The sequence below is a fragment of the Drosophila mauritiana genome, chromosome 2R, assembly GCF_004382145.1.
Source record: "Drosophila mauritiana strain mau12 chromosome 2R, ASM438214v1, whole genome shotgun sequence".
Classification (NCBI taxonomy): Eukaryota; Metazoa; Arthropoda; class Insecta; order Diptera; family Drosophilidae; genus Drosophila; species Drosophila mauritiana.
Genome location: NC_046668.1, coordinates 20,630,315 through 20,644,487, shown reverse-complemented (window position 1 = coordinate 20,644,487; position 14,173 = coordinate 20,630,315). Strand labels below are relative to the sequence as shown.

Genomic DNA, 14,173 nt, shown 5'->3' with positions numbered 1-14,173 from the left:
TATGTTCTTTGGCGCAATGGATCTTATGTATATTCAGCATTATTTTGTGGCCTCTTCTTTGGCCTGCTCTTCGTTTGAGAGTCATCTACTCAGTTTGATTTCCCAATTTGCAGGAAGAAGACCGACGCTGGGATCAAAAATACTATAATATAAGATATTAATATTATATCATAAAAATCATATATAAAATCGTACAGAATAGATGCTCCAAACAAAGCTTCTAATATTTGAAATTATAATATATTGTAGACTTAAACATGTTCAACTTTAAGTTTGAGTACTCCTTCATGTTCGAATCCTCCGGATGTGAGGGTAAATTCCTAGGGATGCCCTACGACGGGGAGTTCGAGGCAATGTGGCAGCAGATCGGCGATGAACTCCGTTCCAGACATAATCGGTTCTTGGGCATGCCGTTCGATAGTGGATTTGAACGGATGTGGCGGCAGGTCAGAGAGGAACTGAAACGGGATCGGGAAGATAACAAACTCGCACTCTGTTTCCAGCGGAATTTGAGAATCTACGTAAAGGAGGAAGGGGATGTCGGCCAACTTGAGTCTTTTTTTGAACGCAGATAAAATATATTCAATTTTATTGAAAGGCATGTTATTGTTTAAAGTACGTATGCATGTATGTAGTATGTCTATTAAGTATGCATTGTAAAGATTACGATCGGTTTGGTTAAAATAATTTATTGTTTTCGGAATTGGTTTCAATGTCGAATAGGTCAAGCGGTTACTTGCCTTCGATTGGAAAAAAGATAATAAAAAAGTCTTAACATAGTTTATGCATTAATTATTTCTCTCATCTCTTGATCAGATTAAAAATCAGACGTCATTCTAGGGAGTCTCCTAGCCGTTTGCTACACAGACCCACATCTAAAACTCTTACTACTTTCTGTTCCTCGCTTCTCGTTTCTTGTTCCTGACTTGATGCTCAGTTTAGAAACCTTAATGTGTTTAAGTAATTTTCGCTCGGTTTGAATTTTGGCAAAATGGCACTAAATCTTCAAGTTGTTCCCGGATATGGATTAATTGGATATGGGTTGTGGACAGAGGTTTGATAAATTGCAAGGCCGTTGCTTTCGAAACGGTTGCTAATCAAACGCGTTCTCTGAAAACCCACCTCTGCTGTTGCCAAGGACCTTTGACTGGTCTTAACAGTATTAGATGGTACAGGTTATTTCAAGGATAAAGGATTTTGTCAAAGATTTATTCTCTCTCTTTCAATCTCTTATTTGGATTCAAGTATTTTTTAGTTGTTGCTTTGTTTCCTCGCACTTTCGCTAATACTTTTAACTGCCACCTACTGTTCCTCCTCCTATTTCTTACATTCTTGTGCTTGTGTGTAGTCAATTGTCTGATGTGATTTTCCACTTTTTCAACTATCAATATACTTATAAATTAGAAAAACAGCGCAACTCGTTCGACTTCCGTGGCCACGGGCCCGGAACTGCTGATTCTAGGTGGACTTAGACCTGATTGATGGGCGCGTATCGGTGCACCTTTGGCTGCTTCAGATGCTTGGGCTCCTTCTGCTCCTTGCTGGTCGGCTTCACGATGTCCTCGCTCAACTTCTGGTATACGAATGAGTTCTTTGAGGCCAGCAGCGCCATGCGATAGCGCTCGCCGCGCTTGCGCAGCACCACGTAGATCACTCGGGCGATGGACAGCACGATCATCAGCAGGCAGAAGGATACGACGATCAGTGGGACCACCAGGTCGTAGGATAGTTCGCCGTGGAAGATCATCTTCTCGGTGTACTCATCCGACTCCTCGCTTTCGCTGTCGAAGCCCAGTTTCTCTGAGGAGGTAAAACATACGATTGGTACACATTCCATCAACGAATTATTGGCTGAAACTTACCCAGCAGGAATTTATCACGTTTCTCCTGAGACATGTCTACTTCCTCCGCGCGGATAATATCGGTCCACACGACTGGCTTCGATTCTTTGTTCACGAACGTGTTAGCATCGGCCTTGGCCTTGGCATTCTTCTTGGCCTCCTCGAAGCGATCATCATCGTTGTTGTCGTCATCATCGTCCTCATCATCGTCATCATCCTCCTCACTGTCATAGTCACTGCTGTCCTCCTCCTTATCCTCGCCGCCATTGTTCAGGTTCTCCTCGTCAGCATCTTCCTCAGGCTTCGCGGTTTCAGTGTTGACCGATCCCTGCATGATCTGCTGCATGCTGCTCAGCCTGCTCTTGTCCAGCACACTCTTGTCCAGGACACTCAGCAATTTAGCCTCATCCTCGTCCAGTTTCTTCTCGCTTTCCTTCAGACGCTTCTCTAGTTTGGCTTCGGCACTGTCGGCCTTCTTTTCGTCCAAGAGATCTGATCCTTCGGCATGCTTGCACACCTCGTGGGCCAAAGACGACCAACCGGCCTGAGCCTGAGTCTCCAGCTGGAGAATGGTGGCATCGTCCTCCAGATTAGCCAGCACGGGCAGACGCCTGGGAGTCATCTGCATCTGCAGAGTGACGTAGCTGATGAACTCCTGGAAGTCGCGAGTGCACTTCAGCGGATTGTTGGTGATATCCAGGGAACGCAGGTTCTTGAAGCTCTTCACATCCTCCGAAGAGATCTTCTTGATCAAATTTCCAGAGGCGTTGAAGCTGCGCAGGCTGTCAAAGATTTTGTAACCCACACCCAAGTCGCGATCGGAGAGCAGGGTGGTAAGCTCGCAATCATTGACGTCCAGGGATCGAAGTTGGTGCAGCGGCAGGAAGAGGCGGACGGACAAGCGGCTAATGGGATTTCCAGCCAGACTGAGCTTAGTCAGCTCTCCGTTGTCCATGAAGATCAGATCGTCCATGCGGGTGATCAGGTTGTTGCTCAGATCCAAGTCAATCAGCTTGTGCAGTCCAGTGAAAATCTCGCGAGGCAGATGATTAATGTTATTCCAGGCCAACTTCAAGGTGGTCAAATGCGGCATCGTAGAGAAGGCCTTATGTCCCAGTGGACCGATGGCGCAATTGGAAATATCCAGGTAGTAGACGGTGAACTCACCACTGTAGCTCAGGAAGCCATCGGTGGGCAACTGACTCAGGCGAGGATTGTCGTTCAAACGGATCACATCCAACTCAGAGTTCTTAAAGAACAGCATTCCCGAGATCTGGTCCAGATCGTTGATCGACAAATCGATGTGGCGCAGGTTCTTCAAAGTAAGGAACGAGTCCGGTTGAATCTTCTTAATGCCATTGCCCTTGAGGTTCAGGTTGGTCAGACCGGGCATCTTGTCGAACATGCTGTGGTGCACTTGGACAATCGAGTTAAAGCTCAAGTCCAGCTGCTGCAGATCCTTGGTGCCAAAGTGCAGATCCCCATTGAAGGTATTGTACTTCAGGTGCAGTATGGACAGGGTGGTGCCATTGAAGATATCGCGGGGCAGTTCAGTCAGCGAGTTGTAAGACAGATCCAATTCTTCCAGAAGGGTAACCTTCTCGAAGGCCTTCTCGGGCAGTTTCTTGAGACTGTTCTGGCTCAAGTTGATGTAGACGACATTGGATAGCTGGGAGAAGGCCTTGGGATTCAACTCCATAAGATTGTTGCGCGAGAAGTCCAGCTCCTCAATGCTGGAAGACTGCAAAATTATAATTGATTAGCTGGATTTCAAGGTAAAGGTTTTTGTATTCACTCACCTTCAGAAGATAGTGAATGCTGGACATCACACTCAAGTCGTTACCCGAAATGGTCAGCATACGCAGTTTCTTGTTTCCAACAAAGGTATCGGGATTGATGATGGCCAAACCAACATCCGTCAAGTTAACAGCGTACAGCTCGTTCAGTCCGTGGAAGGCCTCGGCGTGCAGGTACTCCAAGGTGCAGTTGGCGATCTTGATGGAAGCCACGTTCTTAAGACCCAGATTCTGGAAGAAGTTGGGTCCCATCAGGATGGGGTACTTAGGACCCACATTGGTCACAACCAAATCCGTAATGTCAGAGCCAAACTTCTGGATGCCCATGTCAAGTCTGCTGCAGGTGGCCACCAGATAGCTATTAACATTCCGGGCACACTGGCAGAATCTAGGACAAGGCACGTCCTCGCTGAAGACGACTTCCTCATCATCGGTCAAAAGGTCGTCAGCGTCATCGTCCTCGTCATCATCATCATCCAGGTTCTCGTCGTAATCATATTGAGAGTCGCTGTCGATATCGTTAGTGCTCTCTTTGGTCTTTTGGTCGTTGGACTTGCTCTGTAAAGTACGAAAACGTAATTATTTGAATTTAAGGATGATAGGGGAAGTATACCTTGAACTTCGAGATGGTGGCATCCACAATGGGCTGTAGCTTGGGGTTGCTCTTTGCCTTCTTGGGACTGCTGGAGGTCGTCTCTGTCTCCTCATCGAAATAGTTGTAATCATCATCGTAGGCATAGTATTCGCTATCGTCGGTATCGGTGGAGTTCTTCTCCCCGGCGGTGACGGTGGTATTGAGCATCTTGTTGAAGTGCGGATCATCAGCCAAAGCCTGGCTGTGCTTGGCCGCCTCCATCAGATCCTTGAGGGCCTCCTCGCTCAGGGACTTCTCGGTGCCGGCGGACGTTGTTTTCTTTGTGGGGCTCTTGGTGGTCGTTTCCACGGGTAAATCCTTTACCTTGGGGGTGGAGATCTTGGGCAGACTCTCGGCCGGGCTCACATCCTCTCCGGAGTTCAGCTCGTTTTCCGTCAGATCGTCATGAATGAAGTGGATCTTGGGGCCCACGGTATTTGAGTGGCTGGCGTGGATGAGTGCCAGGGTAAAGGCCAGCAGCAGGACTAGCCTGCAAGTCGACTGGCGACTCATTTTCCTGTAGATGGGCAAACTGAAATGGTCCAAGAAAGTCAGTGTTGTACAGTTTTAGCCACTTATGAGAAAATGAAACAACAGACGACTCACACCTTATCGCCTTATCTTATCGCTAATTGCTGGAGCCAGATAAGTATATATGCGTTTATTGAATCAACAACATTCTGGGGAAGTGGCCGAGCTCATGGCTGGCCTCAGAATACGCACGCTGTGCCACCTATTTCCTCCAAAATCACCGATCTGCATGACGAAATGGTAAGCCATGTTGACTGCCCCAATTAGCACTTTGGCACCCGGAGAGTTGACATCATTTCGCATGCTAATTTAGTAGGTACACCACAGTCGAATCCACGAATTTCCAAATGTTTGCTTATCGTTTAATGGCATTTGTTTTGCACCCCATATGAATCGCATGCGTATTTTGAACTCGTTACTCAGAATCCGGTGAAAGCACAATTCGCACTACGGTATCCGCAAAGTACTTCCCTTATTGGTTAGTACTGTATACATCATTTAATAGTTATGCCGATGCAGAAAGTGGTTGCCTTACTCGATCAAGTAGAGAATCGCTGACTCTTAATCTCGTTTCGAGTTGGTCTGTCATCAGCTGGAGCTTGTTTATTTGAGTTTCAGTTTGCTTGCCCTTTGATTGCACGCGACTGGTTTGGATACCCTAACTTAACGATTGGGTAATCACATTGGGCTTTTTGGAATCGATTCGATCTGGGGGAATCCCCACGGAGCGTTTCTTGACGCCAATTAAGAACTCGTTTGCCAGCTCGCTGGTTCTAAGAAATTCTCATAACCAGACTGAAAACTCGATGCTGTCCAGGTCTCTTATGCAATTTATGTCGTTTTGGAATGCATTTTCCAACCATTCGATGCGGATTCCATGGCGGATGGCCCTATTGAAAGACCGCCTGTGTTTGCCTTCGTTTTCATGGCACAGCAAACACATAATTCGAGACCGTGGCTCGCCGAGTGGTAAACAAAGAGCTTTGGGTATTATTGCTTTTCGTAACCAGGCAAACGACCCGGGATCGCGAGAGATCCGACTCCGCCAGCAAAGTGTAAAATGCAAAATGCGCAGTTAAGGCGGCCAGAATAGATCGCATTTATCCAGCCAATACACAGTATGGCGGCTATGGGAACATATGTGCGCACATATCGTATGTTAGAGCGTTTCATTAGACCCCACAGCAAACCGCTTAGCCAGCTCCGCGTTGCGAGTGGGTGTCAGGTTGACTGGGAGCTTGCCACAAGCGCGAAGGGAAAACTGCAGTCTCGAGATCGCATTAAACGTGTTTAGGTCGCTCGGCTAACACATTTCATCGAGTCACGAAAGACAGCGGTTTTTGGCTCGCTTGAAATTGGCTTTGGCTTTAGCTTTGGCCAAGGCGCCGCCGACACTCCGACCATAATTAATTCCATTTCTGTCATTGCAGCGATATATGTATATATAGATATACATATGTATGTCTGTATACACAGATGTCCGCTTGAACTGGGCTATACGAGGGTAGACTCTGTTCAAGTTTAGAGAGAAACCGGTAACTGGCACTGGCACTGGCCATACTTGTACATGTATGCAAATACGTTTTCCACTCGGAAATTCGTGAGTCAGCCAATTCATCATATTGCTGCGGCTATCTACAGCTGTAAAGATTAGACTAGTCGCGGGATATATCCTATCGGTAGGCCCCATCCCTCCATTGATCTGTCTCCCCCGCCAGTAAATAAAAATCTATAACTGAGTGCTTTGTAGTGTCGTGCATCTAATTAACGTCAAGCTAATGGGGAAATGCTTTCCTGAAACTGTTTCTAGAACACTTTGACATTCGATCGAGATAAACCCTGATCTGGCCCTGTCATACTTAATGGCCCCGTACTTAACGTAACCCGATACGGAAACACTTTGGATCGTTTCGTTTAAAGGCACACTTCCCCAGAGTATCAGAGTATCGCCTAACAAACTGATTTCGAGTTTTGATACAAGCCACGATTTGGTTAAACGTAAACCTCTATTCAATTTATTAGTATATTTTGATTTGGCTCCATTGGTTGTCTTTCGGTGTTTATCAACTGGTTCACAGACGGTTGGCATGTGGTCGGTTTTGTCAACAGATTAGAATTATAAACGCTTCCCATGAGACCTGCCAACCCACATTTACGTATCAAGTTACCCAGAAATGTCATGTGGATTGGAGAGCAGATGGGGCCCGGTTATCAAATTGTGCATGGGTGCGTCGCCGATCGGAAATTGGAAACTGGGTGCGACCCTTGGCCAGTCGATATACAAAGTATATGCCCGAAAAAGATCTGCATTCCTCTGGGTAGAGAGATCCCGTTGATTAGCAAGGTTGGCTAATGAACCTCGAACTCAGGTAGTTTCGCCTTGATTCCGTCTTACGATCAACACAAATGTGTCTCTGGCAAATACCAAGAAATACCCAAAATAATGCGATCATGAGTCTGTGTGCGTGGGCAGATAATGATTAAGATGTCTGGGTAAAAATAGCTGGCGTTAACAGGAAGTGAAACGAGAGAAACGGACGTGTAGGTAGAATATTGCATTTTTTCGGGAACTCATGTATTTTCTTTAAAGGATATCGATTCATGGGAAGAGTGGAGGGACAGGCGAAACGGAAATGACTCAGCTGATGCCTTCATTAGGGTGGCTCAAGCCAATTTCATCCGGCTTCAAATCTGCGGATCACGACATCGTCAAATTTGTTGACCGATTCATTAGCATCACGAGTTGCTGGTGATTTTGACGATTTACGATTGTTATTTCTGCTAGAAAATACACCACTGGCAACTGCTCAGGTATAAAATTTCCATCTATATATCAAAGTGTATCCCACTCGGTTGAAGCCATTTCGGAATATAATTTCTGCAACGTTAATTTTTTGCAGCCAAGCAGCCGGTACAATGGACAAAATTGCCCAAGGCGTGCACATAAAAAATAAACACAAAAGTATAAAAAATGCCGACATTTGACCACACAGACTAACACGCAGTTGGCACAAAAGGTTGGTACAAAAAGGGGGAAACTGTTGGCTCAGAAAGATGGCCGGACTGGTTTTTGGCTGGAAACTGCCACTCGAACTCGCAGCAGATGTGTGAGCCAAGTTAGCCCGGTGGCAGCCAAAAGTCAGGCAGATGACTTTACCAGTTACGAAAAATTCTCGCTAAAAGCCATTTCAATTCGCTCAAACTCAAACATTTCGAGAGGGAATTTCTAAATAATAACCGATGGTGTCACGTTCGAGTTGCTTGAACTCTGCGCACCGAATGTGCTCTATTACAATCAAAATAAAGTCGTTAATGTTTACGTAAATAGTTTAATCGCAATGACACTTTGTAGTGTCTAGTCAGTACATATTGTCCGTAATTCTATTTGTTGTATATAGTGAGAAGTGTCATAATCAATTAAAATTGCTATTCGACTATAGGAAATCGATTAGCTTATCTAAGAAGGTCACTGGAGCTTAAAAGAGTAGTGTACTTGCCAAGTCGGCAAACTAATTACACTTCAGGGTGATATTTTGCAGCAGCTGCAAGTTCTTCTGAGCGAAACGACATTTCTCAGTTAAGACCTTTTCAAAATTTATCGCGAAGTAATGCCTTCTGATCGATCGGAATTAAAAGTGCACCTTGTCCGCTGAATTTTAGCCGATAAAGTGCACTGGCTGTTATCTGAGGAAATTCCCTGCATGGGAATTCAGTGATTAAAACTCCATAAACTGATTTCAGCCATTCGGATCCGAGTTTTATGCCTGCTTCCTTGCCTTGCCTGCAATTGCCCTTTGTTTGGATCGATCGCTGCTCCGTATATATAGCCCTGAATCTGAAGCAGGAAGCGTTCCATAAATTAAAACTTAAGGAGGCGGTGCAAATGAGAAACCGGCTTTCACCTGGCGGGGGCGGTTCATTAGCGATATCTGTATCGGATTTCGATCACAGCTTCCGACTTTTAGAGTGCCGGATAACTCGATTCTAGAAGTCTGGCTGTGGCACGACTTTCTGCCCCCAGCTGACAAGCTGGAAAGCGCTTTTCATTGTGCTTAGTCGACGGAAACCTGATTTGTTTACCCAGCCGAGTGTGATTTAAAAAAATAAAACCGACCTTTTTGCACTAAACTTTGCACTCGAACGAGGCTTTGTTTCCAATAACAAAAGCGTTCCGCCATCACGTATTGGTTATCGGTCGAACGAGCGTTTCCAGAGACAAATGCCTGGAATTGTCAACCCGTTGAGCCATCTATATATTTATTAAGTGTCGAGTGTTAAGCGGCTAGAACTCGACACAGAGTGTTGAAAGGCACTGATCGCGACTGTCAAAAGGCCTGCAATCAGCGCTTACACTCATCAAGTTAAAGGAATTAACAAAGAACAGTTTTGCTTGCCATTGGTAAGACTACAATGAAAATACACTCTAGGTGGGGATAAAGGAAAGCTCAAAAGTGTCCACTTCTGTTACCTGTTAAACAATTTGACCAACAGCGTGCCTTTCTAATTATACATTTGTTGGTTCTACATAATATTTACGTTTGGTTTTGGTTTTTTTGCAGCATTTATCGCTTAAATTAAGGGCTGCAATGACTGCATTTGGGCCTCCACCAACGTAGTTGGCCACGTTCCATGTGGCAGGCCGCATTCCGAGCCTCAAAACGGCTTGCACAGCACGTAAGCACACTCCTCTGAGTCACTTTTAGCCAAGTCTCTCTGCATTTCATTAGCCCGGGCACATGGGCATATGTGTAGCCAAGTCCAATGCGAGACCCTGAACCCAAACTTTGAGGCTGTGAAATCGGCTTAAGATCTGGAGATCTTGAGTTATGGTCAGGCCAAAGCAGATCAAGGCAATCCCGTAAAGAGGTTCAGCGTCCAACGCCCCAAATGCTGGGTTCCAATGTACAATTGCAGAAGTGGAGAAAGTTGCAGTCGCGCAGAATAGGGCCACAACATTTACTCAGTTGTCAGCTGGTTTCGTTTGGTTTGGTACCATCGATGACTAATGTTTTATGGCAGGAATTGATTAATGCTTATGCCACTTCATGTCTGACTGTCAGGCTTGATCGATTAGATTCAGGGTTAAGGTAAAAAGTCAACGCAATGTGGGTGCGAAATATGCGAGCCGAGCGTCACGCTCAATTGATCAGTGAACAAGCGCCGATAGAGAATTGCATTTGGCTTTCCCTCGGCGGCATAGGCATCCAAATCCCATTCATATGACATCATTGTTGGCCAAAGCTGTTAAAATACAACAACCTGGATCGTTAAATCACTCTCGAAATAGTTTACCCAGCGCTGTTTTCGTATGGCAATCATGTGCCAAATAAAAACTTCTAAGTGAGCCAGAGCAAAGCGGAGACATTGCGCATACGCCACATGTGCCGACACTTAAGTTCTGTGTAAGACACGGCTCTAAACCAAGTTTACCCACACACCCAGTTGATCGCAAATGTTTGGCTGGCCACTTAAGCCCAGCTCCAACTCAAACTACGGCTGTCCATAAAAGATGTGCTTAAGTATTCATAATTCGCCCTCCACGGCGTAGACGTAGATCCATAGAGCCATACGTCCAAAACCCGTACTCCGACCAATTACCAGCCATGAAACCAGAAACAGCTAAAGCAGAGAGTGCTGTGACCTCATTAACTCTCAACTGGCCCGTGTTTGCTTTGGGCACTTTATCTGTATAATACGGAGGTACGGAGCTATGGAGCTATGGAGCTATGGTGGTTCCTATGGGCGGCCGGCTTATGTAGCGATTAGATAATGCCTGAGTGAATTCATCAGACATCAGCTAGCAGCCAACTGGCGACAGCTTGACATACTACACACCACTGCCGATCCTGCCACAGATCGAAAGCCCTGCCCAAGAACCAAGTCGCAGTCAAGTCGAGCTGGGGCGAAAATTAGCATTCGAAATCGTTTTCCAGGAATTCACAGTGCACTCCTCCGAACTGGTTGATTACGTCTGGAAAACCGAGTCGCACCTCAAAATCAAATGAACGCGTGTGTTTATTGCCCAGATCTTGGTAAATTATTTGTGTGCGATGTACATTTCATTTAAATTCCAGCTTCGTGCTCTGCTCGCCCAGCCAACGGAGATGGTTATAAAAGCGGCGAGCATTAAAATTGAAAATCGTTTGGAACTGGTTCTGAATTATGCATAGAAATAAATAATTTATATTTAAAGAATATTTCGTAGTTTTCGTCTTTGATTAATTGGGCGATACTACAGGAAGCTTTCAAAGCCGTTTAAAAACAAGTTGTTATGCCCTTTAGACGGGCAGATCGGTACCAACCGGGTTTATGGCTTAAACCAATACTCTGTTTGCCCATCGCCCGCCGTAAAGTGTGTGGTATATGCAAACTACGATCATGGTCGAACCTAAACTATATAGATTTATCACTCCGACTGTGACAGTTGAGCGTGTTGTGTTTTTGCAGCAGAGCGTTGAGTTTGTTATGAAGGTGACTTCTTTTTTGAGCAAATGCATTACCGGTTTTTCAGCCCCTTTCCCTCTCGTTTTTCCCCTGATCACTTATACTTACTTATACTAATGCGCACGAATACATACACAGGTGTAATCTTATCTACCTGGTGACTCTTGTTGTTGTTGTGAAAAGCAAACGCGTTAACTGTTTTTTTCCCCGACTGTTTGGCTTTCCCAGTGCATTTGCCTTAACTTGGCTTAAACGCTTTCGGTTTTTCGGAGTATTTGGGGCAGGGAAGTTAATTTGGCTCGACTGATAAGCCAGTAGTAGGTGAGCCGAAAATATGATCGCTTTGCTTGCAGAATTTATCGAGATAATTGCGACTCGGGTTTTAAATTTATATGTCACCACGGCACAGCACCCATACACTCGCACACACAACACACACATACAGGAGCAGCTGCAGTTGGCGTATCTGTGTGTGAGAGTTTCGGTATGTTTTCTGAGATACAGATACGCCAGGTAAAACATTCTCAGGTAGCAGATACGCTCATACACACACACTTGCAGCGACGGAAAGATACGCTCAGAGAGCGAGACAACTGCTGGACTGCAGGGGGGTCACTAGCGTTATCCCACTCCCACTCACTCACTGAGTGACGAAATATTAACCCTCGCTTGCACTGCACTTTTTTTTCCAGTGAAACCCCCTCCCCTTCAAAAACACCAAAACTCCGACTCTCGGACTAAAGATACGATCCGATGCCCGAAATCCAGATCGGCACGAGTGGAAACTCACCTTATGAGCGGTCTGCTTGCAGACAACTTTTCTCAAAGTGAAGCGGGGTAATCCAAATATTGGTTTTTGATCGCTGGAAGAAACACACAAACTTTATTGGATTTGGCCGACACTGCGATTGCTATAATCAATTCGGCACTATTCTATGCTTTACGACTTGGGACGCTAATCACGTGCTCGTCTGTTGATTTCGATGGCTTGTTTTGCTTTACCGAGTCGATTGATCGTGGGATCGCTTTTTAGTCTAGCGCGTATTCAACACCTGTTGAAGTTCAAAACTCAACTGAGAGTTCCCACTTGTTGAACATAGTGATGTTAGTCAGTATCGATACATGAGGCATCGACGTTTTCAACGATACTCATCGAAGTTGTTGTTATATCGATGTGTCAGCGAGTTTTCATAGTGCGGAGACTTCAATTAATTATAAAACAATAAAACTGCTCTAGGCTTTCAGTAGAAACATATATTTTTCTGCTTCCGTTAAAATAGCATTTTTGAAAAATCAACTGAAAATACAAATTATAATATAGATAATATAACGTACTTTGAGAACAATAGTCCGTATTTTACAGCTGCCATCCCGAATTATACACCAGAATCTGTAAATGGTACTGTAAGTAACCGATAGATGTCGCCACAAAAGCCTAATTAAGTAAATTGTGTAGATAGAATGTAATGTAAAATAAATGTCACCGAATTAAGAATTAACAACTTTCTGTTGCCTATCCAAAAGGCGTTTGTAATTTACGCATAAAACAAAGCATTACATCAAAACTTTATTTAAAATCTTTGAATTGCTTATTTGTTCACAGTTGTGTTAGACTTAATAAATAAGCCAATTTAAAAACGTGTTTCATCGCCATTTTCTAGTGTAGTAAGCTTAATATATATATAGTATTTTCGCGTATGATTGATATTATCATAACAAAACGAGACTGGATATATGCGTTAACATTTTCTCTCGGGAGCTAAGGAGATGTGCGATGTTCCCTTTTGAACGAGCGATCCCAAACTGCCAAAATCGAATCGCGAATAAATGAAAGTCCGCTGCCAAAATTGGTAACTGGTCAACACGGCGTCTGGATGCAGTTATTGTAGCAGTTGTGGCATTTGTAGTTGTTACTGTTGCTGCTGTCACGAAAACGTCAGAGTTTTCAGCCTCGGCCTCCGAATGTCTGACTGTCTTTTGTATCTTTTTGCCAGTTGACAAAACATGCGCCTGCGCAGTTTTCGCCTTCACATTGAATATTTTCTTGTGAAAAATCTCAGCTTTGTGTTCAGTGGGCTCGCTGTTTTTGTTGTCCCAGAAGCGTAGTGAAAAGGATATCCCGGTGAACTTGATATGAAAATGTATATAAATATAGCACAAATTTAATAAATTGTTATGTCTTTCAGATATGAGCTTATAAAAGCTTATGAAACTCCTCTTTCGTACGTAACCCCATTGGATTCCGCCACTGGATTGGGCATGCATAATATCGCAGCAAATCGAAAACGAAATTCAATGAGGAACGCAGTTTGCGATGCCAACACCAAATGCAGCAATCCGCCGCCACTTGGGCGCTGATCGATCTGCGCAGCATTGGAGCTCCAGAGGATCGGCTTGGATGGATGCGAAGACCAGTCGATGATGATGGCGTTGAATGGCGACCATTTGATTTGTGCGTGCCTGGCATCGCAAGAAGATTGACGCCGTGATGGAGACCCACAATGGCAGCGATCCTTTAGGTGGATTCTGCCAACTGGTATAGGCCAGGAACTCCCATCGCCGAAGGTGACCTTGACCCAGCTAAACGCTGCAACGGTAAAGTCTGGCTAGATGCCTAGACAATGAGCTGAAGTTCCGACAAACCTGTTTTGCACATAGAAAAATATAAATATAATTGTGAGTTTTATGATTTTAACGACTCATTAGAACCACTGTAGCCATTGGACTTAAGTTTATAGATTTTTAAAATTGTGGGATAACAAATTTAAATTATTTGTATAACCTAGAGATATCATTCTAGCTGGGTAATGTTTTCTCTGTACGATCCAGAGGGAGCACTGCGTCCAATTTGGTTGGAGCGGCCTTCGTTGAATCCCACCTCGTCGAGCATTCCCATTTCCGATTCCCGCTGAAAACTTGGCCAGAAC

General features: G+C 44.7%; 2 protein-coding genes across 2 annotated transcripts; one reads left to right on the top strand and one right to left on the bottom strand.

The window, feature by feature from the left end:
* Nucleotides 1-54: 54 nt before the first annotated feature.
* Nucleotides 55-758, top strand: LOC117138379. The gene has a single exon (XM_033300448.1). It carries the CDS (start codon nucleotides 258-260, stop codon nucleotides 573-575), a length of 318 nt encoding a protein of 105 aa, XP_033156339.1. The 5' UTR covers nucleotides 55-257; the 3' UTR covers nucleotides 576-758.
* LOC117138377 (protein scribble homolog) lies at nucleotides 674-12,350 on the bottom strand. Its single transcript, XM_033300445.1, has 6 exons — nucleotides 12,249-12,350; nucleotides 12,037-12,109; nucleotides 4,251-4,803; nucleotides 3,641-4,195; nucleotides 1,863-3,582; nucleotides 674-1,800 (listed from the first exon to the last, which is right to left on the bottom strand). Exons 3-6 carry the CDS (start codon nucleotides 4,782-4,784, stop codon nucleotides 1,469-1,471), a joined length of 3,141 nt encoding a protein of 1,046 aa, XP_033156336.1. The 5' UTR covers nucleotides 4,785-4,803; nucleotides 12,037-12,109; nucleotides 12,249-12,350; the 3' UTR covers nucleotides 674-1,468.
* Nucleotides 12,351-14,173: the final 1,823 nt, after the last annotated feature.

Bases quoted from the DNA above. Each gene is read 5' to 3' on its own strand.
- LOC117138379 (XM_033300448.1), top strand. From the start codon at position 258: ATGTTCAACTTTAAGTTTGAGTACTCCTTCATGTTCGAATCCTCCGGA.
- LOC117138377 (XM_033300445.1), bottom strand. From the start codon at position 4,784: ATGAGTCGCCAGTCGACTTGCAGGCTAGTCCTGCTGCTGGCCTTTACC. The intron at 4,196-4,250 runs GTATACTTCCCC...CGTACTTTACAG, and splicing joins CCACCATCTCGAAGTTCAAG to AGCAAGTCCAACGACCAAAA. The intron at 1,801-1,862 runs GTAAGTTTCAGC...TTACCTCCTCAG, and splicing joins ACGTGATAAATTCCTGCTGG to AGAAACTGGGCTTCGACAGC.